The sequence below is a fragment of the Argopecten irradians genome, chromosome 1 (assembly GCF_041381155.1).
Source record: "Argopecten irradians isolate NY chromosome 1, Ai_NY, whole genome shotgun sequence".
NCBI classification, from domain to species: domain Eukaryota; kingdom Metazoa; phylum Mollusca; class Bivalvia; order Pectinida; family Pectinidae; genus Argopecten; species Argopecten irradians.
This window is the reverse complement of record NC_091134.1, coordinates 39,303,823-39,330,019: the sequence shown is the minus strand read 5'-3', so window position 1 is coordinate 39,330,019 and position 26,197 is coordinate 39,303,823. Positions and strand designations below refer to the sequence as shown.

The window sequence follows — 26,197 nt, the reverse complement described above, 5'->3', positions numbered from 1 at the left end:
TTACGAATCAACTTAACAACAATATAGAATTGAACAAAAGACTAATATAATCTTACATGGGTCTGTCAAGTGGACAGGGAAATCTCAACCTGAGTGAAAGATTTTGGCTGGTCAACCTGAGGCTTGCCGATCTCAAGGTTGGCGGCCAATGTCTTTCACGTGGGTTGAGATATCCCTGTCCACTTGATAGACCCATGTTTGATTATTTTTCTCCCATACTTTTACGAAACATATTAAAATGCAGTTTTTATAAATAATTCCAAAGCGCCGCCATCATAGGAACGTCACAGTGCGTCAAAATTAATGACCTCAACGACAATAGGCACCACATGTATTGATGACGTCACGTCATTGTTTAGCGCGTGTGAATTGTCCTTTCCCTACTCCTGTAATAGATAGTTATCTTTTCCCTAGCAACCGTGGGATAACCCTGTTAAGTATAGGAGAAATTTTAATCCGAGCCTTTGGATGTTAGCCTGCATAATACAAATTTTTCATCCTTGCCAGTGATCCTTAGCACCAAATGTGTAGACGGAAGCAATTAAATCCATAAGCCAAACTAGAATTGTAAGTCAGTGGCTAACACTTAACAGCATTTTCTCTCTCTAAGGACAGACGGACAAGCTTATTCCAGTATACTCCCTAACTTTGTTGATATAAAAAATAACTATACATTTTTAAAATGAATGTATGTTACAGTAATAGAGCAATGCTTTTTAAACAAAGGATTAATCTTCCTAGTATATGTAGCTACAATATGTACTGTACATGTATTAATGGTTTACAGAAAATAAATTTAACAATGCAATGTTCACATTTGAGCAAACAATTTCTGATTTTGTCAGCTTTAGTTTTAAATCATTTTATTTGGGGGAATTAAAGTGGCATACTTTAATCAAAGTGACATACTTTAATTTTACTATAAGTGAAAATTTCATGAACAAAATGCATATGTAATATCAGAATAGTTTCTTTATAGTACATTTCTTTTTCCAACATTTGGTAGAGGATGAAGATTGAGAGATCCTAAAGTATTTATTATCAGATAATAACAAACAACACTGGTTTTATATAGCTGGTATATTTTAGCAATCTGTCAGAATTTGAAATTTCAGTACATAATATATAATAATAACAATTTATCAAAACGCAATTTCTACACAATTCATTTAAGTAACGATAATAATATTAATGTCATATAAACAAAAGCAATTGCTCTTACAGAAATTAAACTACGGTATAACAATACATACAGCTCTCCATAAAATGAAATAATAATTCATATGGCTCTTGGTGAAATAAAACAATAGCAATTCTTTTAGCTCTCCATAAAATAAAAGAATAATTCATATAGCTGTTGTTGAAATAAAACGAAATAATTCCTAAAGCTCTTCATGAAATAAAATTATTACAATTCATTTGGCTCTTTGTAAAATAAATTCATGACACTTTGAGGAAAATGGTCCTTCGGATACACTTTGAATATCAGTTGTAACTGTTGTTTTTTAATTGAATGCTGTTAATAATCTGACTGCATGTACGTCAATGTTTAAAGTAAATTGCAAGGCGATTTATCATCTCCGAAGCTTTACAAAATAATAAAACAATTATCCTACTCCTGGAGGTTTTTCCCTTGATTCCGGTTTCCCAGTCTTTCCATCCTTGCCAAAATTTGTCCATATGTGGTGTTCATCTTAAACAACAGACAAATAAGTAAATAAAAAAATGAAACTTTCCATTAACATCTAGTGATTGCTCAATACATTTTGACTTAAAAAACTGGATAAATGCAATACGAAACAAAATGTGCCAGGTGTCAAATTTAATAAGCACACATTACTTTACACAAGATACATTCTTGAAAATGTTGATTCCACTTAAATTCAACAAGTGAAAGAGCCCAGGCACGTAACATACTTTCAGTGATGTGGAGGGAAAAAAGAATTGAAGAAAAATTTACTTCTCTAATTTAGATCAAAGATTACAGTATGGGTGAAATGCTTAGATGGCCATGGCACATCAACGACTTACATGTTCCTCATAATTTGCCCTCATGGTGTCGAGGTACTTAAGGAGCTTTAGACTGGTGCTACACCAACGCTCAGCTTCATCACATCGACCAGAACTGAAAATAGGAATATGATGTTCAATACTTTAAATAATTTAAAGTAAATTTTGAAGGCAGCAAATTATTTTTTTCCATTAAATTAAATAGCAAAATATAGATTTCTAAAATTATTTTAAGATGTACATGAATCTATGAGTTTACCTGTAAAAGTTGATTCCACAGTTCCATGCTTTAGTCATAAGCCAGAGGACCTCCATTTCTGGATACTGACCCTGTTTGATACAAATAATTTCTGCTAAAATCATTGTATTTATGTATTCAGGTTTGAACTGTAGATGGCTATAAATGACAATATTGTATGATTTCCAAAACTTGTGATGTTGGTGTCATCTGACATATGCAGAGACTGTCTTTGTATTAATAACAGTACCTGGCCAATGATCTGTATAAAGTGTAGTTATTAATTAAGAGCTTACCAGAAATTATCATTTTTTGTCAGATGGCATGGAACTTAAGCCTTTTGAAATGTCTATGTCGGGTGAAAACTAGAGAGAAAAAAAACCCACCTGTGATCTTTTGTCAGTGCTTCTGTTTAAGAGCTCTATGTACAAATGTAATAAGCTTTGACCTTTTGTCAATGACCTCTATGTATTTACCTGTGATCTTTTATTAATGACCTCTATGTACTTACCTTTGACTTTTTGTTGATGACCTTTGTACCTACCTTTGACCTTTGGCCATAACATAAATGTACTTACCTGTGACCTTTTATCAATGACCTCTAGGACCTCAGAGTAGTATGTGAGAGCCTCCTCCCTGGTTCCTGAATCCACAGAAAGAGAAAGCTGTACCAGACTGTGGAAAAGTTTGCTGTGGTGAAGAAAGGAGTCTTAGTTAATGAAGTGATGCATTTAAATACACATTCAATTCCAATAAATGGGGAGTAAAAGTTCAGAACACCCTGACATACCTGCATTTGGTAAAATCAGGCTGTGGCAGCTGTAGGTGTTTCCTTATGGCGACCTTGATTGCTCTTACACTCAAATTCTTACTTTGAGCAGGGGGCTCCATGGCCAGGGCTGAAATTATATGACTCTTTTATTAGGTAAATCTGATTTATTAAATCTACATGCATGATTTTTCTGTAAATTCTTTTAACAATTCCTGTAAAGTTAATGCTGTATACATAATTCCCATTATTCCTACTTGTCTACTAGACACCTCTACAGTCTTTAACACGTCTAAACTTAAACAAGAAATGATTCCCGTTTCTTGTTTAATTGTACTGATACACAAGATACAATTTTAGCCTATTAGTATATCTATATTTCAATGCAGATCAGAAACCATAAATACTGTACCGGCCAATGTTTCAAATGTCTTTGGGTCTGGGTTGGGAAGACGCAGGGCTTGTTCTAGGGTCTGCTCTGACATCGGATCATTGAGTTTCACTTGGGCCTCAAACTCGTACAGCAGTAATAATGTCTCTGTAGTGTCTTTTCCTTTGCTCTCTATTATGACAATAACAATAATTTGATTCTGAGAAATATGCCAATTAAATAATATGGGGATGATTTGATGTGGCTAGTAAAGAGGGGGGACTGTACATGTGTTGACCTGTGAGGGGAGACACCACAGTTTTTTTTGTAAACAGTTAGGGGAGACAATAGTACCTGTGGTGGCCAGTTAGGGGAGATAACTGTAGCTGTGTTGACGGGTAGACAACTGCACCTGTGGTGACCAGTAAGGGGTACCTGCCATGACAAGTAAGGGGAGATAACTATACCTGCAGTAAGGGGAGTCAACTGTACCGGCAATGACCAGTAAGGAGAGACAACTGTATGTCTTAAGGGGAGTCAACTGTGTCTGTTATAACTAGTAAGGGGAGACAACTGTGCCTGTCGTAAGGGGAGTCAACTGTACCTGCCATGACCAGTAAGGGGAGACAACTGTGCCTGTCGTAAGGGGCGTCAACTGTACCTGCCATGACCAGTAAGGGGAGTCAGCTATACCTGAAATTACCAGTAAGGGGAGACAATTGTACCTGATGTGACCAGTAAGGGGAGACAACAGTTCCTGTCATGACCAGAAAGGGGAAACAACTGTACCTTCCATGACCAGTAAGGGGAGACAACTGTACCTGTCATAGGGAAGTCAACTGTACCTGCCATGACCAGTAAGGGGAAACAACTGTACCTTCCATGACCAGTAAGGGGAGTCAACTGTACCTGCCATGACCAGTAAGGGGAGTCAACTGTACCTGCCATGACCAGTAAGGGAAATCAACTGAATCTGCCATAACCAGTAAGGGGAGACAACTGTGCCTGTCAATAAGGGGAGTCAACTGTACCTGACATGACCAGTAAGGGGAGACAACTGTACCTGCCATGACCAGTAAGGGAAGTCAACTGTATCTGCCATTACCAGTAAGGGGAGACAACTGTGCCTGTCATAAGGGGAGTCAACTGTACCTGCCATGACCAGTAAGGGGAGACAACTGTACCTGCCATGACCAGTAAGGGAAAACAACTGTATGTGCCATGACCAGTAAGGGGTGACAACTGTACCTGGCATGACCAGTAAGGGGAGACAACTGTACCTGCCGTGACCAGTGCGTTCTGCTGTAACTGGTTAATTAGACCTCTACAGTTCTTCACATGCTGTAAAGCCTCTTCCAGACAATATTTCTGTAATGCAATTTTATATTTTAGTAATTGTCCGAGATAACAAAACAAAGACATAATGAAGGATAAATTTGCTAATGCAGAAATTGATAAATGCAATTTAGAGGTTTCTAGGGCATTATTTGTAAACTCAAACCAACAGCCTTTTCCACAAGAAACATTTATTGACATGGATACTTGAATATGTTAAACTTTGGTTTCTTTATGTTTTAATGATATTTTGCAAGTGGTTAAAATACTTTGAGACATTTCCCTTTTTTATAGTTGTTAATATGTCAGCAGTATAAGAGCAAGACCCTACCTTCTCTGCCTCCTCTGTAGATAGCCTGGCCACCTGTAGACTGGCAGCTGCTGCCATCAACATACACGTCTTCTGTCTGGTCAGGTTACTGTTGTCACAGGGACACAGCGACGACAGCTAGGGGTAAACAATGTCTATTTGAACTATTAATAGATATTATGATATAATTTACGAGACAATACGAAGAATCATGCTATCAAAATCTTAGTTCTACAACTGTAGGTATATCATGAACTGACGTCAGGACTTCTATGAGGAATCATGATATCAAAAGTCTTTACAGGTTTCTGTTTTTCAATATTACATTAAAGGCATTTTCATTACAATGCATATAGTGTCATTATCATAACATTTTGGTTTTTTTTTTGTGATTTTTCTATTGTTATTTCTGTTTGAAAATTTTATTCAGTGTCATTATATTTCAGTCATGCTTGCATTGGGACCGAGCTCTATTTGTTGAGTAAAAGTGCAATAATAAGTTTTGAAACACCTACGCATTCTGGCACCATTTTACCTGCTGACAGAGAGAGAAGAGTGTTTTCATCCTATGTGGACTCTCCTCACACTGCAAGGCTAGGTTCCAGGCTGTATTAATGTAAGATAATGTATCAGACTCGAATACTCCAGTTATTTGCATATTTTCTTCTGGAAAATGACTTATTCAAATAAGCGGAATCCTCTGTATAAGACAGACAGAAATAGTTACCACCCCCCCCCCCCAAACTGTTCTATTTCCTTCTAAAATTCCTGCAGATATCAAAACTACACTCAAACCCAAGGGACAAGGAAAAAGTGATCTCTGTAGCAAAGTGGTCAAGTTGTGTTATAAATGGTAATTTGGGACCCGACACTACTGATGCTGTGGTGGCAAATTCAATAGAAAATATCATGCCTACGTAATCACCTATGTAATTTCTTATAATTACTTATCAAACATTTTTCTTTTTATTCTATCGTTTTAATAGTCTGGGCACTTAGAACAAATACAGTATAAGAAATTACCTATTTTAATAAACCAGCTGGCTTCATTTTGGACCTGACAATGGTTTTCTTTGCTTTCATTTTGAAGTTGCAGTAATTTGTGATAGGCTGAAACAGCAACATTTTTTACACGATATTAAAGTTAAGTCATGGAGATAGCAGCATGTATGATTTCTGAAAAATAAAAATAAGAAGAAAATAGCACTTCATGTTATTCCTACTTCTCTAAAGCCATTTTGAATTGATTATAAATATATGACACCATATCGAACTTGATGATGCTCTGCTAAATATCACTTGATAGCAAAACCATAGTAATTACTTGCTGCTTAGAGATGTTCCTATATTACCAGCAAGTAGAAGCAATCAATTGTGGGAGGAAGTTAGTGAAATATGATCTGATAATAAATGCAATTCGAGTTTATATAAAACAACTCACCAGTTTGAATACTTCTATCGATATTGGAAGGATCTGTCCTGAAAATAGAAAGAATATCACTAATTAATCAACACCTTTATTGCTACAGATAATCCTATACAAAACTAGAAAATTGATGTCTTTTCAGAAAGGGCCCAAATCCCTATTAAGTTGATCCATAGGGGCCAAAGAAGCCATGTTGGTTGGATTTTCAGACGTCTTCATTTCTACAGGTATGACTAGTGTATTCAGTGTCTCCAAAAACAGTTGTATACTAATTTTCAGACTCTAAATGAGTTGTTTGCTGACACAACAGAGAGCTGTGAGGACATGTATAAGATCAGATTTACCTTGGGTGTATTTCCTGAGAGGTAAGACACAACAGAGAGCTGTGAAGACATGTATAAGATCTGCTTTACCTTGGGTCTCTATCCTGAGAGGTAAGTCTAAGTCTGATGAGACAGTGGAGAGCTGTGAGGACATGTATAAGATCTGGTTTACCTTGGGTCTCTATCCTGAGAGGTAAGTCTAAGTCTGATGACACAGCAGAGAGCTGTGAGGACATGTATAAGATCTGATTTACCTTGGGTCTCTATCCTGAGAGGTAAGTCTAAGTCTGATGACACAGCAGAGAGCTGTGAGGACATGTATAAGATCAGATTTACCTTGGGTGTATTTCCTGAGAGGTAAGACACAACAGAGAGCTGTGAGGACATGTATAAGATCTGATTTACCTTGGGTCTCTATCTTGAGAGGTAAGTCTAAGTCTGATGACACAGCAGAGAGCTGTGAGGACATGTATAAGATCTGATTTACCTTGGGTCTCTATCCTGAGAGGTAAGTCTAAGTCTGATGAGACAGTGGAGAGCTGTGAGGACATGTATAAGATCTGATTTACCTTGGGTCTCTATCCTGAGAGGTAAGTCTAAGTCTGATGACACAACAGAGAGCTGTGAGGACATGTATAAGATCTGATTTACCTTGGGTCTCTATCCTGAGAGGTAAGTCTAAGTCTGATGAGACAGTGGAGAGCTGTGAGGACATGTATAAGATCTGATTTACCTTGGGTCTCTATCCTGAGAGGTAAGTCTAAGTCTGATGACACAACAGAGAGCTGTGAGGACATGTATAAGATCTGATTTACCTTGGGTCTCTATCCTGAGAGGTAAGTCTAAGTCTGATGAGACAGTGGAGAGCTGTGAGGACATGTATAAGATCTGATTTACCTTGGGTCTCTATCCTGAGAGGTAAGTCTAAGTCTGATGACACAACAGAGAGCTGTGAGGACATGTATAAGATCTGATTTACCTTGGGTCTCTATCCTGAGAGGTAAGTTTAAGTCTGATGACACAACAGAGAGCTGTGAGGACATGTATAAGATCTGATTTACCTTGGGTCTCTATCCTGAGAGGTAAGTCTAAGTCTGATGAGACAGCGAAGGGCTGTTAGGACCTGCCAGGGATCAGAGCCACTATTAGCTACACACTCCAGGGCCAAGGAGGCAATTAATTGGTGATTCTCCTTCAACAAACAATTTAACAACAGATTAATTAATCTAAATGAAAATTCTCAACCTCATGGAAACCATTTTGATTGTAGGTAAACTTTCATCTTGTCTGTATGTTGGTAAGTTTCAATGTAAAATACCATGTTTACATAAACAGGTTTCAACGTAAAACAACACATCAACAGCAAATGATTTTAGGATTTGAATGCTCAAGCTTTTACTGAATTACAAAAGGCCACCACTGAGCATGATAATGTGATTGGGTATAAAATCACTATAGTAAAATGATGCCACCTTCATTAGGAATCAATTTAAGTATTTAGATATAAACCTGAAGCATCCATATCATAACTATTCTGACTTAATTTCTTACTATAACAGTGACCTTGACCTTGGCCTTGGAGCCATTGAAAGTATTTGACCTTGGATCAGTCAAAATTGTAGAAGAACAGAGAAAATATACGTTCCTGTCGAGTGCCCCGACCAGGAATCAAACCCAGTGTAGCATGGTATTTTGAATTGGCCTGGAAATCTACGACTCTACCAACCGAGTCAAAGAAGCATGCTCCGTCAGCTGAGTGACAGAGACCGCATTTAACACAATGTATAAACCACACCGACCCGCTCCTTTTACAAAATCACTATGGATCAGGACCTAAGTGGGCATAAAACGCTCATCCATTGACCATTGTTAAACATTTTGTGTGCTTCTTGACACATTGTTGTTATAAAACCTGGTTACCTCGAATGCCATTTGAGCTGCAAGACACATGATGTCATGTGTGTCAGTATTGTCATCCCCAAGGTCAGGACTAGATACCATCTTACACATCTTCTGTAGCACACACTTGGCTGACAACACAAAAATCATCTTAACTTTCAAAACACCATCGAATTATTTAAACAATTGAGAACAAACACCTGATTTCAGTGAGCATACCCAATTGCATGCCAAGGGTCTTAAGATTCAATGTTTTCATTGCAAACATTTTTTAGTTAGAACTCTTTAAGGATAAGCTATATATCCAGAGTGTAAGTGGCATGGGTACTGGGTAATTAATGAGGTCTTTGCATAATGTAGCCTAATGGTAATGATGTATAGCTGATGAAAAAATATAAGATTTTTGTTGTGTCTTCATCTTATTTCTCGTATTTCATATTTACTTCTTGCTTCCTCTTCTTCTTACAGATGCTATTTCAAATAATTATAGACAAGATATCCCGTTCTTAGATTTTTAACTTTGAAGCTAATATTTGATAGTTGGAACTAATGACATATGGTATCTGCTTTCTTACCCTTATCAACATCTGCTCCAGCGAGATAAACTTTATAGAGGATGAACTGGGTATGGATAGACCTTGGTTCCCAACGTTCTGCCTGCTCAGCTGTCTCTACTGCCTAGTACCAGATTTCCAAAAATTTGAAATTAAAACATGACACCTTACATGTTTAGTCTAAAGGCAGAATTTAGCTATTATGATACAGAAAGCTTGTTGTCTAAATGAATGATTTTGTAAATAAAGATTGATCAAGTGACACAATGGTAACACAAGTTTATTGTGATCCGCTGTGAGAAACGAAATAAGAATTTGATCCGTCTCTGCTTAGCCTTCATTGGTATTGGTTTATTTGAATTTAAATCTGTACACTGTATTTGTAAAGGTCTTTTAGGGACAGCTTCCCTTGTATGCACTGTGTGGCTGTCTCTTTTGTATTATGTTGTATGACTGTCTCTTGTGTATAATGTTGTATGGCTGTCTCTTGTGTATAATGTTGTGTGGCTATCTCTTGTGTATAATGTTGTATGGCTGTCTCTTATATTTACATATGCCCCTATATAGTCAATGGGAGGGGAGTTGCGTTCAAATTAGCGTAAACTGAACGACGTATGAACACAAACCCAGAGTAGGATCGACTACTTCTAGTTCACGCTTCGGTAAGGTTTTGCGTCATATGATAATCTAAATAAACTTTAATTACTTAATGTACATTTCACCTTTTCATAGATGACAGATTTGCTTTGAATTAATAATAAACTAAAAAACGATTTCGGTCTTCTATTTGTTCTTAAGACTGATCCTTAGGCGGCAGACAATATCATGCTCGTCATTAGCCTACTCGGTTGGCCTACTGCATGAAGTGTAAACAAAGTTTCCTCGTTGTCGGATTCAAAATAATATTAAAGAGTTGTTATTAGATCCAATTAAAATGTATTTGACATCAAAACAGAATAGATTCTATGTTACTCCTTGTGTATAATGTTGTGTGGCTGTCTCTTTGTATCATGTTGTATGACTGTCTCTTGTGTATAATGTTGTATGACTGTCTCTTGTGTATTATGTTGTGTGGCTGTCTCTTGTATATGTTTTGTCTCTTGTGTATAATGTTGTATGTGTCTCTTGTGTTATAATGTTGTGTGACTGTCTCTTGTGTATTATGTTGTATGACTGTCTCTTGTGTATAATGTTGTGTGACTGTCTCTTGTGTATTATGTTGCTGTCTCTTGTGTATCATGTTGTATGTGTGTGCTGTCTCTTGTGTATCATGTTGTATGACTGTCTCTTGTGTATCATGTTGTATGACTGTCTCTTGTGTATAATGTGTTGTTATGACTGTCTCTTGTGTATTAATGTTGTGTATGTGTGCTGTCTCTTGTGTATAATGTTGTATGACTGTCTCTTGTGTATATGTTGTATGACTGTCTCTTGTGTATTATGTTGTGTGACTGTCTCTTGTGTATTATGTTGTATGACTGTCTCTTGTGTATAATGTTGTATGACTGTCTCTTGTGTATTATATGTTGTGTGTAGACTGTCTCTTGTGTATCATGTTGTATGACTGTCTCTTGTGTATCATGTTGTATGACTGTCTCTTGTGTATCATGTTGTATGACTGTCTCTTGTGTATAATGTTGTATGACTGTCTCTTGTGTATCATGTTGTATGACTGTCTCTTGTGTATCATGTTGTATGACTGTCTCTTGTGTATCATGTTGTATGACTGTCTCTTGTGTATAATGTTGTATGACTGTCTCTTGTGTATAATGTTGTATGACTGTCTCTTGTGTATATGTTGTATGACTGTCTCTTGTGTATCATGTTGTGTGACTGTCTCTTGTGTATCATGTTGTATGACTGTCTCTTGTGTATAATGTTGTATGACTGTCTCTTGTGTATCATGTTGTATGACTGTCTCTTGTGTATCATGTTGTATGACTGTCTCTTGTGTATATGTTGTGTGACTGTCTCTTGTGTATCATGTTGTATGACTGTCTCTTGTGTATCATGTTGTGACTGTCTCTTGTGTATCATGTTGTGTGTGACTGTCTCTTGTGTATCATGTTGTATGACTGTCTCTTGTGTATCATGTTGTATGACTGTCTCTTGTGTATAATGTTGTATGACTGTCTCTTGTGTATCATGTTGTGTGGCTGTCTCTTGTGTATCATGTTGTGTGACTGTCTCTTGTGTATCATGTTGTGTGACTGTCTCTTGTGTATTATGTTGTATGACTGTCTCTTGTGTATCATGTTGTATGACTGTCTCTTGTATATAATGTTGTACGACTGTCTCTTGTGTATAGTGTATAATGTTGTGTGACTGTCTCTTGTGTATCATGTTGTATGACTGTCTCTTGTGTATAATGTTGTATGACTGTCTCTTGTGTATCATGTTGTAGGGCTGTCTCTTGTGTATAATGTTGTACGACTGTCTCTTGTGTATCATGTTGTATGGCTGTCTCTTGTGTATCATGTTGTGTGACTGTCTCTTGTGTATCATGTTGTATGACTGTCTCTTGTGTATCATGTTGTATGACTGTCTCTTGTGTATCATGTTGTATGACTGTCTCTTGTGTATCATGTTGTAGCTGTCTCTTGTGTATCATGTGTTGTATGACTGTCTCTTGTGTATCATGTTGTATGACTGTCTCTTGTGTATATGTTGTAGACTGTCTCTTGTGTATATCATGTTGTAGACTGTCTCTTGTGTATCATGTTGTTGCTGTCTCTTGTGTATATGTTGTGTGACTGTCTCTTGTGTATCATGTGTATGCGTCTGTTGTGTTCATTTGTGTGACTGTCTCTTGTGTATCATGTTGTATGACTGTCTCTTGTGTATAATGTTGTGTGACTGTCTCTTGTGTATCATGTTGTATGACTGTCTCTTGTGTATCATGTTGTGTGACTGTCTCTTGTGTATCATGTTGTATGACTGTCTCTTGTGTATCATGTTGTATGACTGTCTCTTGTGTATCATGTTGTGTGACTGTCTCTTGTGTATCATGTTGTGTGACTGTCTCTTGTGTATCATGTTGTGTGACTGTCTCTTGTGTATCATGTTGTGTGACTGTCTCTTGTGTATCATGTTGTGTGACTGTCTCTTGTGTATCATGTTGTGTGACTGTCTCTTGTGTATCATGTTGTATGACTGTCTCTTGTGTATAATGTATAATGTTGTGTGGCTGTCTCTTGTGTATCATGTTGTGTGGCTGTCTCTTGTGTATTATGTTGTATGACTGTCTCTTGTGTATCATGTTGTATGACTGTCTCTTGTATATAATGTTGTACGACTGTCTCTTGTGTATAGTGTATAATGTTGTGTGACTGTCTCTTGTGTATCATGTTGTACGACTGTCTCTTGTGTATAATGTTGTATGACTGTCTCTTGTGTATCATGTTGTATGACTGTCTCTTGTGTATAATGTTGTACGACTGTCTCTTGTGTATAGTGTTGTTGTGTGACTGTCTCTTGTGTATAATGTTGTGTGACTGTCTCTTGTGTATCATGTTGTGTGACTGTCTCTTGTGTATCATGTTGTGTGACTGTCTCTTGTGTATCATGTTGTATGACTGTCTCTTGTATATCATGTTGTGTGACTGTCTCTTGTGTATCATGTTGTATGACTGTCTCTTGTGTATCATGTTGTATGACTGTCTCTTGTGTATCATGTTGTATGAACTGTCTCTTGTGTATCATGTTGTGTGACTGTCTCTTGTGTATCATGTTGTATGACTGTCTCTTGTGTATCATGTTGTAGATGGCTGTCTCTTAGTGTATAATGTTGTGTGACTGTCTCTTGTGTATCATGTTGTATGACTGTCTCTTGTGTATCATGTTGTGTGACTGTCTCTTGTGTATCATGTTGTATGACTGTCTCTTGTGTATCATGTTGTGTGACTGTCTCTTGTGTATATCATGTTTGTATGACCGTCCTCTTGTGTATCATGTTGTGTGACTGTCTCTTGTGTATCATGTTTGTATGACTGTCTCTTGTGTATCATGTTGTGTGGCTGTCTCTTGTGTATAATGTTGTATGACTGTCTCTTGTGTATAATGTTGTGTGACTGTCTCTTGTGTATCATGTTGTGTGACTGTCTCTTGTGTATCATGTTGTACGACTGTCTCTTGTGTATCATGTTGTATGGACTGTCTCTTGTGTATAATGTTGTACGACTGTCTCTTGTGTATCATGTTGTGTGGCTGTCTCTTGTGTATCATGTTGTATGTGACTGTCTCTTGTGTATCATGTTGTGTGACTGTCTCTTGTGTATCATGTTGTATGACTGTCTCTTGTGTATCATGTTGTGTGACTGTCTCTTGTGTATAATGTTGTATGACTGTCTCTTTGTGTATCATGTTGTAACTGTCTCTTGTGTATAATGTTGTGTGACTGTCTCTTGTGTATCATGTTGTGTGTGACTGTCTCTTGTGTATCATGTTGTATGACTGTCTCTTGTGTATATTATGTTGTATGACTGTCTCTTGTGTATCTGTCTCTTGTTATCATGTTGTATCTGTCTCTTGTATATAATGTTGTACGACTGTCTCTTGTGTATAGTGTATAATGTTGTGTGACTGTCTCTGTGTATCATGTTGTATGACTGTCTCTTGTGTATAATGTTGTATGACTGTCTCTTGTGTATCATGTTGTATGGCTGTCTCTTGTATATAATGTTGTACGGACTGTCTCTTGTGTATAGTGTATAATGTTGTGTGACTGTCTCTTGTGTATCATGTTGTATGGCTGTCTCTTGTGTATAATGTTGTGTGACTGTCTCTTGTGTATCATGTTGTTATGACTGTCTCTTGTGTATAATGTTGTACGACTGTCTCTTGTGTATAATGTTGTATGACTGTCTCTTGTGTATCATGTTGTACGACTGTCTCTTGTGTATAATGTTGTATGACTGTCTCTTGTGTATCATGTTGTATGACTGTCTCTTGTATATAATGTTGTACGACTGTCTCTTGTGTATAGTGTATAATGTTGTGTGACTGTCTCTTGTGTATCATGTTGTATGGCTGTCTCTTGTGTATAATGTTGTGTGACTGTCTCTTGTGTATCATGTTGTATGACTGTCTCTTGTGTATCATGTTGTGTGACTGTCTCTTGTGTATCATGTTGTATGACTGTCTCTTGTGTATCATGTTGTGTGACTGTCTCTTGTGTATCATGTTGTATGGCTGTCTCTTGTGTATCATGTTGTATGACTGTCTCTTGTGTATAATGTTGTGTGGCTGTCTCTTGTGTATCATGTTGTATGACTGTCTCTTGTGTATCATGTTGTGTGGCTATCTCTTGTGTATCATGTTGTGTGGCTGTCTCTTGTGTATCATGTTGTGTGGCTATCTCTTGTGTATCATGTTGTGTGGCTGTCTCTTGTGTATCATGTTGTGTGGCTGTCTCTTGTGTATCATGTTGTGTGGCTGTCTCTTGTGTATTATGTTGTATGACTGTCTCTTGTGTATAATGTTGTATGGCTGTCTCTTGTGTATCATGTTGTATGACTGTCTCTTGTGTATCATGTTGTATGGCTGTCTCTTGTGTATCATGTTGTACGACTGTCTCTTGTGTATATGTTGTATGACTGTCTCTTGTGTATCATGTTGTGTGACTGTCTCTTGTGTATCATGTTGTGTGACTGTCTCTTGTGTATCATGTTGTGTGGCTGTCTCTTGTGTATCATGTTGTATGACTGTCTCTTGTGTATCATGTTGTATGACTGTCTCTTGTGTATCATGTTGTGTGACTGTCTCTTCTTGTGTATCATGTTGTGTGACTGTCTCTTGTGTATCATGTTGTGTGACTGTCTCTTGTGTATCATGTTGTATGACTGTCTCTTGTGTATATGTTGTGTGATGACTGTCTCTTGTGTATAATGTTGTATGACTGTCTCTTGTGTATCATGTTGTATGACTGTCTCTTGTGTATCATGTTGTATGACTGTCTCTTGTGTATCATGTTGTATGACTGTCTCTTGTGTATCATGTTGTATGACTGTCTCTTGTGTATAATGTTGTATGACTGTCTCTTGTGTATTAATGTTGTATGTCTCTTGTGTATCTGTTGTCTCTTGTGTATCATGTTGTATGACTGTCTCTTGTGTATCATGTTGTATGACTGTCTCTTGTGTATCATGTTGTATGACTGTCTCTTGTGTATCATGTTGTGTGACTGTCTCTTGTGTATCATGTTGTATGACTGTCTCTTGTGTATCATGTTGTGTGACTGTCTCTTGTGTATCATGTTGTATGGCTGTCTCTTGTGTATCATGTTGTATGACTGTCTCTTGTGTATCATGTTGTATGACTGTCTCTTGTGTATCATGTTGTATGACTGTCTCTTGTGTATCATGTTGTATGACTGTCTCTTGTGTATCATGTTGTATGTGTGGACTGTCTCTTGTGTATCATGTGTTGTGTGACTGTCTCTTGTGTATCATGTTGTATGGCTGTCTCTTGTGTATAATGTTGTATGACTGTCTCTTGTGTATCATGTTGTATGACTGTCTCTTGTGTATCATGTTGTGTGACTGTCTCTTGTGTATCATGTTGTATGACTGTCTCTTGTGTATCATGTTGTACGACTGTCTCTTGTGTATCATGTTGTATGACTGTCTCTTGTGTATCATGTTGTGTGACTGTCTCTTGTGTATCATGTTGTATGACTGTCTCTTGTGTATCATGTTGTATGACTGTCTCTTGTGTATCATGTTGTATGACTGTCTCTTGTGTATCATGTTGTATGACTGTCTCTTGTGTATCATGTTGTATGACTGTCTCTTGTGTATCATGTTGTATGACTGTCTCTTGTGTATCATGTTGTGTGACTGTCTCTTGTGTATCATGTTGTATGACTGTCTCTTGTGTATATGTTGTGGACTGTCTCTTGTGTATCATGTTGTATGACTGTCTCTTGTGTATCATGTTGTGTGACTGTCTCTTGTGTATCATGTTGTGTGACTGTCTCTTGTGTATCATGTTGTGTGACTGTCTCTTGTGTATCATGTTGTATGACTGTCTCTTGTGTATCATGTTGTATGACTGTCTCTTGTGTATCATGTTGTTGCTGTCTCTTGTGTATAATGTTGTATGACTGTCTCTTGTGTATATGTTGTATGACTGTCTCTTGTGTATCATGTTGTATGACTGTCTCTTGTGTATATGTTGTATGACTGTCTCTTGTGTATAATGTTGTATGACTGTCTCTTGTGTATATGTTGTATGACTGTCTCTTGTGTATCATGTTGTATGACTGTCTCTTGTGTATAATGTTGTATGACTGTCTCTTGTGTATATGTTGTATGACTGTCTCTTGTGTATCATGTTGTATGACTGTCTCTTGTGTATAATGTTGTGTGGGACTGGTCTCTTGTGTATAATGTTGTGTGACTGTCTCTTGTGTATCATGTTGTATGACTGTCTCTTGTGTATCATGTTGTGTGACTGTCCTTGTGTATCTGTATGACGTCTCTTGTATATCATGTTGTGTGGCTATCTCTTGTGTATCATGTTGTATGGCTGTCTCTTGTGTATCATGTTGTATGGCTGTCTCTTATGTATAATGTTGTATGACTGTCTCTTGTGTATCATGTTGTATGACTGTCTCTTGTGTATCATGTTGTGTGACTGTCTCTTGTGTATCATGTTGTGCGACTGTCTCTTGTGTATCATGTTGTATGACTGTCTCTTGTGTATCATGTTGTGTGACTGTCTCTTGTGTATAATGTTGTGTGGCTATCTCTTGTGTATAATGTTGTATGACTGTCTCTTGTGTATAATGTTGTGTGACTGTCTCTTGTGTATCATGTTGTGTGACTGTCTCTTGTGTATTATGTTGTGTGACTGTCTCTTGTGTATTATGTTGTGTGACTGTCTCTTGTGTATTATGTTGTGTTGTATCTCTTTACTATAGTCGAAACTCATGCCCATTTTACAGTGCTATCTCATCAAAACATGCACCAGAAACAGTTCACTTAAGTAAATTGTTTCCTTAAAAAGTCAAATATGAAATTTAAAGTTATCACATTATAGTACAAATTTTTACATGCCTTGTCTTGCTCCTCCACATGTAAGTAACATGAGGCCATGTTCCTGTACAACTTGGCCAGATTATGTGCCTCCACATCCGACTGAGAAAACAGACTCAGTGAGTAGTTATACCACTCAAGGGCTTCCCTATAGTCTTTGGCCTACAAATCATACCATACACTACCCAACATTAATAACTAAATATGGAACAATATCAAATATACAAGTTCACAAATTTTCAGCAAAAAATCAGTATCCAATAAAGACTGATGATTAATTTTTGATTGTTGTTCTATGAAGTTTCCAGCAGACCAAGGATTAAATGACAAGCTGATTCAATGTTCAATAAAATTTGATTCAATAATTGACTGAAGTCCAACAGTCAATTTTTTTTTGTGTTAATCAGTTGATGAAAACTGTCATTCAATGGTTGATAAAGATCTTATGGAATCTTTCATTCAATAGTTTATGAAAGGTTTGATTTGATGGGGAAAAGTTTGATTCCAGAGTTAATGAAAAATATGATACAATGGTCGATAAAGTTTTTCATGAATCATTAGACATAACAGTCAACAGGAAGTATTACAGGACAAATAATCAACCATTTTAAACCTTGAATGGTCATTAGTAGGCAGGTAAAATGTAACAGTTACACACAAAGGAAATCAAAGCTAGTCTACCTCATATGCCAAAGCTGCCTGCTCCCATAGGACCAGGTGAAACCTTTTCTTAACTGTAACATCCAAAGGCTTGCCTGTATTGTGAGCTGAAACATCCACAATACCGATGCATGCATTGTCTTTAAACTCTTCTCTTACTCAATTTATGCAACTTAAAAGTTTTATAGAAAATAAGCTCCGGATTCAGAAACTGAATTTACGGACTAGTGAGTATAAATAACGTTACGGAAATCTGTTCCCTGACATCTCCGTCCGGATTGTGAGTTTTCCAGACTATCAGCGTCCAGATTATTGCTGGTCCACTGTATATAACATGAATTTTAAGTCACAATAGGGCACACACTGTGCACTAAATAAACTACCTACCAGTGATAGATTCCTCTACAAATTCCTTGGCTTCCTTGACTTTCCCCATCTGTATCAGTAACTCTAACTGGCTGATGATGATCCGCCCTACCTCAGGAGACTTCTCAAAGTTCATCAATAAAGTCTTAGTGACCTCCATAGCGATTTGGGTCCTATATCAAGAGATATTTGAACACTAACAAATCAATTTAATTACACAAAATCATCAGTTTTGTATCCAATGGTTGCATTATCAAGGTATTGATGATTATGAACTAAACAACTGAGATATAGCTATTGATCTATTGACTTTTTCAAACATTGAAAACTTTAAATGCCTTAGTTAATTTACTAGGAGATCTTGTATCGGCGTATGTATTTAAGCATACATTATTACTTGCATGTCTTAAAAGCTTCAGAAATGAGAACAGAGGTATAATAATAGGAAAGGCTATGGATATTCATATTTAAGGATTATACAAACTTTTATGGTGAGAGACCTTGAAGGAGTATACAAATGTTATGTTGAGAGACATTGAAGGATTATACATGTACCTGTTATGGTTAGAGACATTGACAGATTACACATACCTGTTATGTTGAGAGACATTGACAGATTACACATACCTGTTATGTTGAGAGACATTGGCAGATTATACATACCTGTTATGTTAAGAGAGATTGACAGATTATACATATCTGTTATGTTGAGAGACATTGACGGAATAAACATACCTGTTATGTTGAGAGACATTAAAGGAATAAACATACCTGTTATGTTGAGAGACATTATATTGAAGGATAATACACACCTGTTATGTTGAGAGACAAGCTGCACAACATTCAGCCCAAGATCAACAGTAACATCTGACTGATGTAGAATGTCTTCAATGGCTGCAACAAGTAACATTCACAGAGAAGTCAAATTGTTTCTACCAAGAATAACTAATGATACTGGAAAAAAGCAGATAACCATTTTAAACATGATTCCTTGGTAGGTTTTGTCTGATTACATCTTTTTGGCAGCCAGGGTCATCTAAAGACATGTCAGGAAGTGGAGGATCGATATCCAGCATCCCCCAGGAAAAGTCATCAACCTACATTGAGTACTTGAAAACTGTACAAAATAGGTTCAGAATGGATAAATAAGAGTTGGAGGGCTACACACTGAGTAAAAGAAATATGTGAGGAGAATTTTTAACCATGTGACCATAATAGCCATCGATTAAAATTTTATGAAATGATCAAAAAATAGATATGCAGTTTGTACAAGGAGAGAAGAACAAGAATACAGAACACATGCTCCATAAGGCTATTAGAAGGATTTTACACAGACCATACCTATCATGATAATTAGTGGGACATTTAAAGAGAATAGCTAGGTTTTTATCTTTCTTACTGCATTATTCTGATTAGTTATGGTGAGTACTCAACCTTTCTCAATAGGTCCATCTGCCTCCCCAATAAAGAGAAGTACTCTCAGATTAAGATAGAAGCCAGCTGGATGAGGTTGTTCCTAGAAACAAAAATCAAAAACTGTTTCAGTACAATATCTCAAATAAAAAATGTTTTAAGTGTAAGTTGCAATATTTGTGTTTTCTGGAAAATACACCAGAACATCATTATAGACATGAGATGAATTTTTGTCCCATAATATACCTACTGTGTTGGCCAGTGTGACTGCATTCAAGGCTTTCTGACAATGTTCTTTGGCATTCCATTCCAGGTAGGCATTGGAGAGTAACCTCAAGGTTCGTGCCTGAAATCAGGTAGTTACTAAGTATAACATCTTATGTTCGGAGACAAATGTATTTTGTTACAATAAACTGTAAACAAGTCAATATTATAAGCTACACGCCTGAACTTATGTACTCCTGACAATCAACTGACAAAATAGGTTCAAAGGGTTCTGCATGACTATCTGATCTGCTCATAATGTTGGAAGTTAATCAATTATTAGATATCTCCCTCTAATACATAAATAATCAGCCGATCATATAATCAGAACTATTCCTACTACTGACAGATAAAAATCATAGTGATTCTTTTGTTATCAATTTCATTTACTTGATTTCGTGATCCAATTGTTTGTCTTCCTTTGCCTAACTCAAAGCTCTCTCTCAGCCACATGACACTTTGTTCATACTTCTGTTGTTGGTACATGTCCACTCCAAAGTTGTAGCACAGCATGGAAAGATATCCACCCTAAAACATATGCACATGTGTTATTTAGTTTCTTTAATTCATTTTCCAATCAATCCTTGATATCTTTTTAACCTTGTGCATAATAGCTAGACTTCTACAAAGTAAAACATTCTAAAATTGTTTTTGTAATGATGGTTTAAAGATGCTCCACCGCTGACAACTGGTATTTTTTCCCTATCAGAAACAGAAGTAAATGATTCAGTATTTTTCTTTAGTTACAAAAGTAACTTACTTTACAATATTACCACCATTGAAAAGTTGAAAAGTTTGAGTCTTTAATTTTAATTCAAGTTAAAAATATTTTAAATAAAATAATTAATTGCATTCCAAAAAAATTCCGTGACCTATATCCTATATGGAATTAAGTACTGATTGCGCATGCACCAAAGGCAAAATATATTATAATTTTAAACATAAATTATTGTTCAAATGATGAATATCATTTATGCTCTGTCGACGGTGGAGCAAGGATTTTCCCCTTTGAATTTGAATTGTTTTATTATTCATTTTTACATCAATTTAAAAACATTTATATCTTTTATTTGTGTCATCTTAGCAACATAACTATGTAAGTAAGCATGGTATGAACCTCTCTCGGAAAGCTTGGCAACATCTCCTTTGCCAATAGTACCAAGTCTAATGCTTTCTGTTGGTCTACCTGGGCTAGAGCCTGAAACAATAAAATCACGTCACTAAATAGAATATAACGACTTTCAGTTGCATGAATTTTGATTCTCTGATATGTAAGATTATGTCACTAGTCATGTTTGCTTTTTAGTATTGAATTACTAAAGCAAAGAATTGATGCATATAATTTTGTCTATATGAAGTCAAAGTATTGGTGATAAAACTCATGCTAAAAATGGAATTTAAATGAATCTTGTATTTTTTGTTTGTATTTTATCTACTCACAGCTTCTGCCTTGTAACACATAAGTTTAAACTTGTCCTGTATTTTTTTATTTAGTATCTACTCACAGCTTCTGCCTTGTAACACATGAGTTTAAACATGTCCTGTATTTTTTGTTTTGTATCTACTCACAGCTTCTGCCTTGTAACACATGAGTTTAAACATGTCCTGTATTTTTTGTTTTGTATCTACTCACAGCTTCTGCCTTGTAACACATGAGTTTAAACATGTCCTGTATTTTTTGTTTTGTATCTACTCACAGCTTCTGCCTTGTAACACATGAGTTTAAACATGTCCTGTATTTTTTGTTTTAGTATCTACTCACAGCTTCTGCCTTGTAACACATGAGTTTAAACATGTCCTGTATTTTTTGTTTTGTATCTACTCACAGCTTCTGCCTTGTAACACATAAGTTTAAACTTGTCCTGTATTTTTTGTTTTGTATCTACTCACAGCTTCTGCCTTGTAACACATGAGTTTAAACATGTCCTGTATTTTTTGTTTTGTATCTACTCACAGCTTCTGCCTTGTAACACATGAGTTTAAACATGTCCTGTAGTACGTCCATCCTCTGTTTCTCTATCACATTAGCAGCAGCACCTTCGTTCTTCCTCTCCACAACAGCCTTCTGTACTGAAGCTACAAACTGACCAAATGGACACAAAAGATTTAGGCTTTAAAAAAGAAGATGATGAAATCATTTAATTGGTAAATAAACTATTAGGGGAAACTCAAGAGTAAGCTGAAATAATGATTTTAACAAGAGGCCCAATGGCCTTAACCCATTGGCCTTAACGGTCACCTGAGTTTGTTTAGAATGAAACAAAGACATATAAACACTAATATACTGGCCCTTGATATAAAACTATATCTCAGGCTAATAATTCTTATAAAGTTTGACTCATTTCCTATGAAAATTGAGCAAATAATGTTCATAAATGTGTTTTTCATATATAAACTAAAGTTTTAAACTTGACCCCTTCCCCAAGGGGAAACATGAGACCCCAGGGTCATATAATTCACAATTTTTATAAAAAACACCTTAAGACCTTTCCATCTATAAAGAGTATTTGATTCTACCATTTCCAGAATTTAAGAAGACGATTTTTGAAGTTTTAGCCTTTTTGCCCCTTTTGGCCCCGCCCCTCTGCCCCCAGGGGGTTGGCCAGGACCAATATGGATGTGATATTAAGATGCTATTCAGGCTAATAATTCTAAACAAGTTTGACACATTTCCTATGAAAATTGAGCAAAAAATGCTCATAAATGTAATTTCCTGATACAAACTATTGTAAACTTGACCTCCTCCCCAGGGGGAAATGTAAGACCCCAGAGTCATATAATTCACAAAATTTGTAAAGGACCTTAAGACCTTTCCATCTATGAAAAGTATTTGATTCTACCATTTCCAGAATTTTAGAAAAAAGGGGGTCGGCCAGGACCAATATGGATATGATATTAAAATGTTATCTCAGGCTAATCCTATGAAAATTGAGCAAAAAATGCTCATAAATGTGTTTTCCCTATATAAACTATAGTAAACTTGACCCCTTCCCCATGGGGAAATGTGAGACCCCAGGGTCATATTATTCACAAATTTTGTAAAGGACCTTAAGACCTTTCTATCTATAAAAAGTATTTGATTCTACCATTTCCAGAATTTAAGAAGACGATTTTTGAAGTTTTAGCCTTTTTGCCCCTTTTGACCCCGCCACTATGGCCCCTGGGGATCAGTCATGGAAAATTTGTTAAAAAGATTAAATGGCCATCTTATACTGATAATTCTGACAAAATTTGACTAATTTCCTTTAACAAATGACCAAATAATGCTCATAAATGTAATTTCCTGATACAAACTATAGTAAACTTAACCCCCTCCCCAGGGGGAAATGAGAGACCCAAGGGTCATATAATTCACAATTTTAATAAAGGGCCTTAAGACCTTTCTATCTATGAAGAGTATTTGGTTCTACCACATCTGTGAGTGGAGAAGAAGATTTTTCAAATTATAGTCAATTTTACCCCTTTTGGCCACTCCCGCAGCCCACTGCGGGGATGGGGGACCATATAATTCACAATTTTGATTGGCCTTATGCCCTAAAAGGTTTGTACAAAATTTCATTGAAATTGCTTCAGCAGTTTTGGAGAAGAAGTTGAAAATGTAAATTGTTTACGGACATACGACGCACGATGGACGACGACGAACAAAAGACAATTAGAATAGGTCACTTGAGACTTCGTCTCAGGTGACCTAAAAAGGGAACCAGCAAAAGCCTATTCTGAAAGAGTCGAAAGCATCCACTCAGTGTTCATTTCAGTTTATCCTGAGATGAAAAAAGAAGAAGCACAGACCTACTACACTGCCAGTGCCCGACACCTACATCAAATTTGCAACTCTGAGAAATTTGTGGTAAAAAATCTTAAAAACTCTGTCAATGCAGCTCCTTGTAAGATATTCAGTATATTAAATAATCTGAAAGATCAATACCCCAGTGGCTAAGAAAGTTCCAATCCATACCTAAAACTTACCTGATCAGTGAGAAGAAACACCTGATCAGCCCTAACGGGGTCTTTGCTATCTGTAAAACACATAAAAGCATATTTTACTCATGCTATCATTTCCTATCAAGCAAAAAGATATATCAGTTTTAGAGAAAAAAGGACAATAGGTACAACATGAATGCTCAAAATATTTCTTAAAATGCAAGGTCAATTTTTCAATTAAAAGTATACTCAGAAATGACAATTTCAAGACAAAGACAAGCCTTTAAGTTGGACAGAGTGAAATCGTATCAAAAATTTCCAAAATATAGAAATTGCGGAATAGTCCACTTGGCCACAGTTGCTGAGACCAAACTGGTAACAAAACATTATAAACATACCTAGCCATGCTCGACCTGCCTTCATTCCCATCTGAAATAGAAAAGAAAAAGTTCAAGCATTGATAAACATGTTACTTTATCCTACTTGAATCTATACACATGAACAAATAAGACTGTCTTAAAATTGATTTAGTTTGATGTACATTAGTACATCAATCCATTTTATGTCTAGAACAGAAATAATATTAGTATCAATAGTTTCTCAGTTTACAACAGTAGCCAGGTGGTAGTTAGAAATATTATCTGATGAGGAAGAAAAAGCATTACCACAATTTTCTTTTTCCATGTATTTTCATTGAACTCAACAGGAGTTGAACAATCCACCAAAATAAAGGCAATGTGTCTCACTGTTGAATACAAAAGTGTATATTAGTATGTTAAAAGTAAATAACTCAAATGAATCTTTTCAAAAGATTGATACAAACTGATGAAATTGTCAAAATTATAAATTGGTTTTGCTAACATGGATCATAGTGTTTTCAAATCTATTCAAAAGCTCTCTGTCTTGGCTGGTTTGATCCACATGAAATAGCTGGTATATAAAGCTTTTCTTTTTCCATTAAATTCAAACATATCCTTCCTACTTCCGCTACTTAATTCATAAGCTTTTGAAAACTTTTGTGTATCTTTCAACTTTCATTTTCACTAAAATTTACCACTGTGGTTCAGGTACAATATTTCTATTGTGAATAATATTCAATATAATAAAGTACACTATTTGAATATTTCTAGTAAATACTTGCATTTTGCATTTACTAATGCTGAAATAGATTCTTTTGTTTTCAGGGCAACTGCTACATTCCAAAGATTGACAGCATGAGTTTCCAACTAGAAAAAGAAAAGAAAGACAGCAGTCTTTTCAACAATTTTAATTTCATAAAACAGGAAACCTGATTTACAAAAGTTCTCACAATTCTATAGATGTGAGTTTTAAAAATATGTTAGTATATTATGGGTATACCAAAGGCTAGCTAGTGTTGCAGTGGAAAAGATATCACCCTCTGATTGACTTTTTCCATCAGAAGGCTGGCTATATGTATCTTTTTCCACTACAACACTAGCCAACCGAAGGCAGTCTGCAATGTATATATATTGTCAAGCAAAGTAAAACAAACGTATGGTTTGTTAAAAACATACATGTAATTCATTATACAATTGTACTTACATTACATGTATCTTATAGAAACCTTGACAGGAAATGAAAATCACTAAATCATAACCATGAATTCGCTGTAAACTTGTGTTTGTTATAAACATGGTTTTTCTTTTCATTCCAAAATTGAGAAAAATATATATTCGAAAAGACTGAATAAGTCTTATCAAAACTGAAATAGCTTCATAATTGTTGCATGAATCTGTCAGACCGACATGATTCATTTTATATCATCATTTTGGTTATTTTCAAACTTACTAAAGACAAAACAGCTCTCTGCTCTTTCGACATAAGTGTGTACTCATCATGCAGGTCCGTTACAAGGGACATAACTGTATCAATCTGGTCGATCCATTGTTTATTCGTACCATTTTCTCCTTTGCATATTTCTTTCAGCAATGCTAGAAAGGAAAATAGGTCTATTAAGTTGTCAAAGGACACGAATGATAAGACAGTTTAAACACTCTTAGACTTTTACTTTACATCAAAGGCGCATGTTGAGGTTTGACCATTTTCGGGCATTCTTGGAATTCGGTATAAAATAATTCCTAGAGATAACTATACCTTGAATTTGTGCAATAAATGTTTGAATTTCTGTTATCATTGTCCCCTATGACAACTGAATACTGTAGGAATAGACCTAAGTTGTATGGTATGTTCAATCAACTGGGAATCGTCTGTTTACATTTTCCCGCGCCTGCGTACACAATGAATACTCCATCGACGTCTTTCGTGTGCTTGCTTTGAAGGAG

General features: G+C 36.1%; 1 protein-coding gene across 2 annotated transcripts; it reads right to left on the bottom strand.

Moving 5' to 3' along the window:
* Window positions 1-23: 23 nt before the first annotated feature.
* On the bottom strand, window positions 24-26,156 carry LOC138327418 (testis-expressed protein 11-like). 2 transcript variants are annotated; one of them, XM_069273500.1, is made up of 29 exons: window positions 26,010-26,156; window positions 25,704-25,846; window positions 25,036-25,120; window positions 24,560-24,639; window positions 24,293-24,323; window positions 23,940-23,989; window positions 21,928-22,056; window positions 21,091-21,171; window positions 20,364-20,501; window positions 19,960-20,055; window positions 19,731-19,812; window positions 19,109-19,190; window positions 18,318-18,469; window positions 17,952-18,037; window positions 17,288-17,432; window positions 9,256-9,354; window positions 8,702-8,811; window positions 7,843-7,973; window positions 6,474-6,511; window positions 6,056-6,142; window positions 5,568-5,638; window positions 5,054-5,170; window positions 4,668-4,755; window positions 3,430-3,579; window positions 3,039-3,147; window positions 2,827-2,938; window positions 2,270-2,340; window positions 2,032-2,125; window positions 24-1,693 (listed from the first exon to the last, which is right to left on the bottom strand). In XM_069273500.1, exons 1-29 carry the CDS (start codon window positions 26,047-26,049, stop codon window positions 1,613-1,615), a joined length of 2,778 nt encoding a protein of 925 aa, XP_069129601.1. In that variant the 5' UTR covers window positions 26,050-26,156; the 3' UTR covers window positions 24-1,612. The 2 variants fall into 2 exon arrangements, with proteins under 2 accessions (XP_069129601.1, XP_069129592.1); XM_069273491.1 differs by lacking the exons at window positions 21,928-22,056; window positions 23,940-23,989; window positions 24,293-24,323; ... (2 more) ...; window positions 25,704-25,846; window positions 26,010-26,156 and adding an exon at window positions 21,479-21,512.
* Between the last annotated feature and the right edge of the window lie 41 nt (window positions 26,157-26,197).

Bases quoted from the DNA above. Each gene is read 5' to 3' on its own strand.
- LOC138327418 (XM_069273500.1), bottom strand. From the start codon at position 26,049: ATGATAACAGAAATTCAAACATTTATTGCACAAATTCAAG. The intron at 19,191-19,730 runs GTTGAGTACTCA...TACTTGTTGCAG, and splicing joins AGATGGACCTATTGAGAAAG to CCATTGAAGACATTCTACAT. The intron at 8,812-9,255 runs GTAAGAAAGCAG...TTGTGTTGTCAG, and splicing joins TGGAGCAGATGTTGATAAGG to CCAAGTGTGTGCTACAGAAG.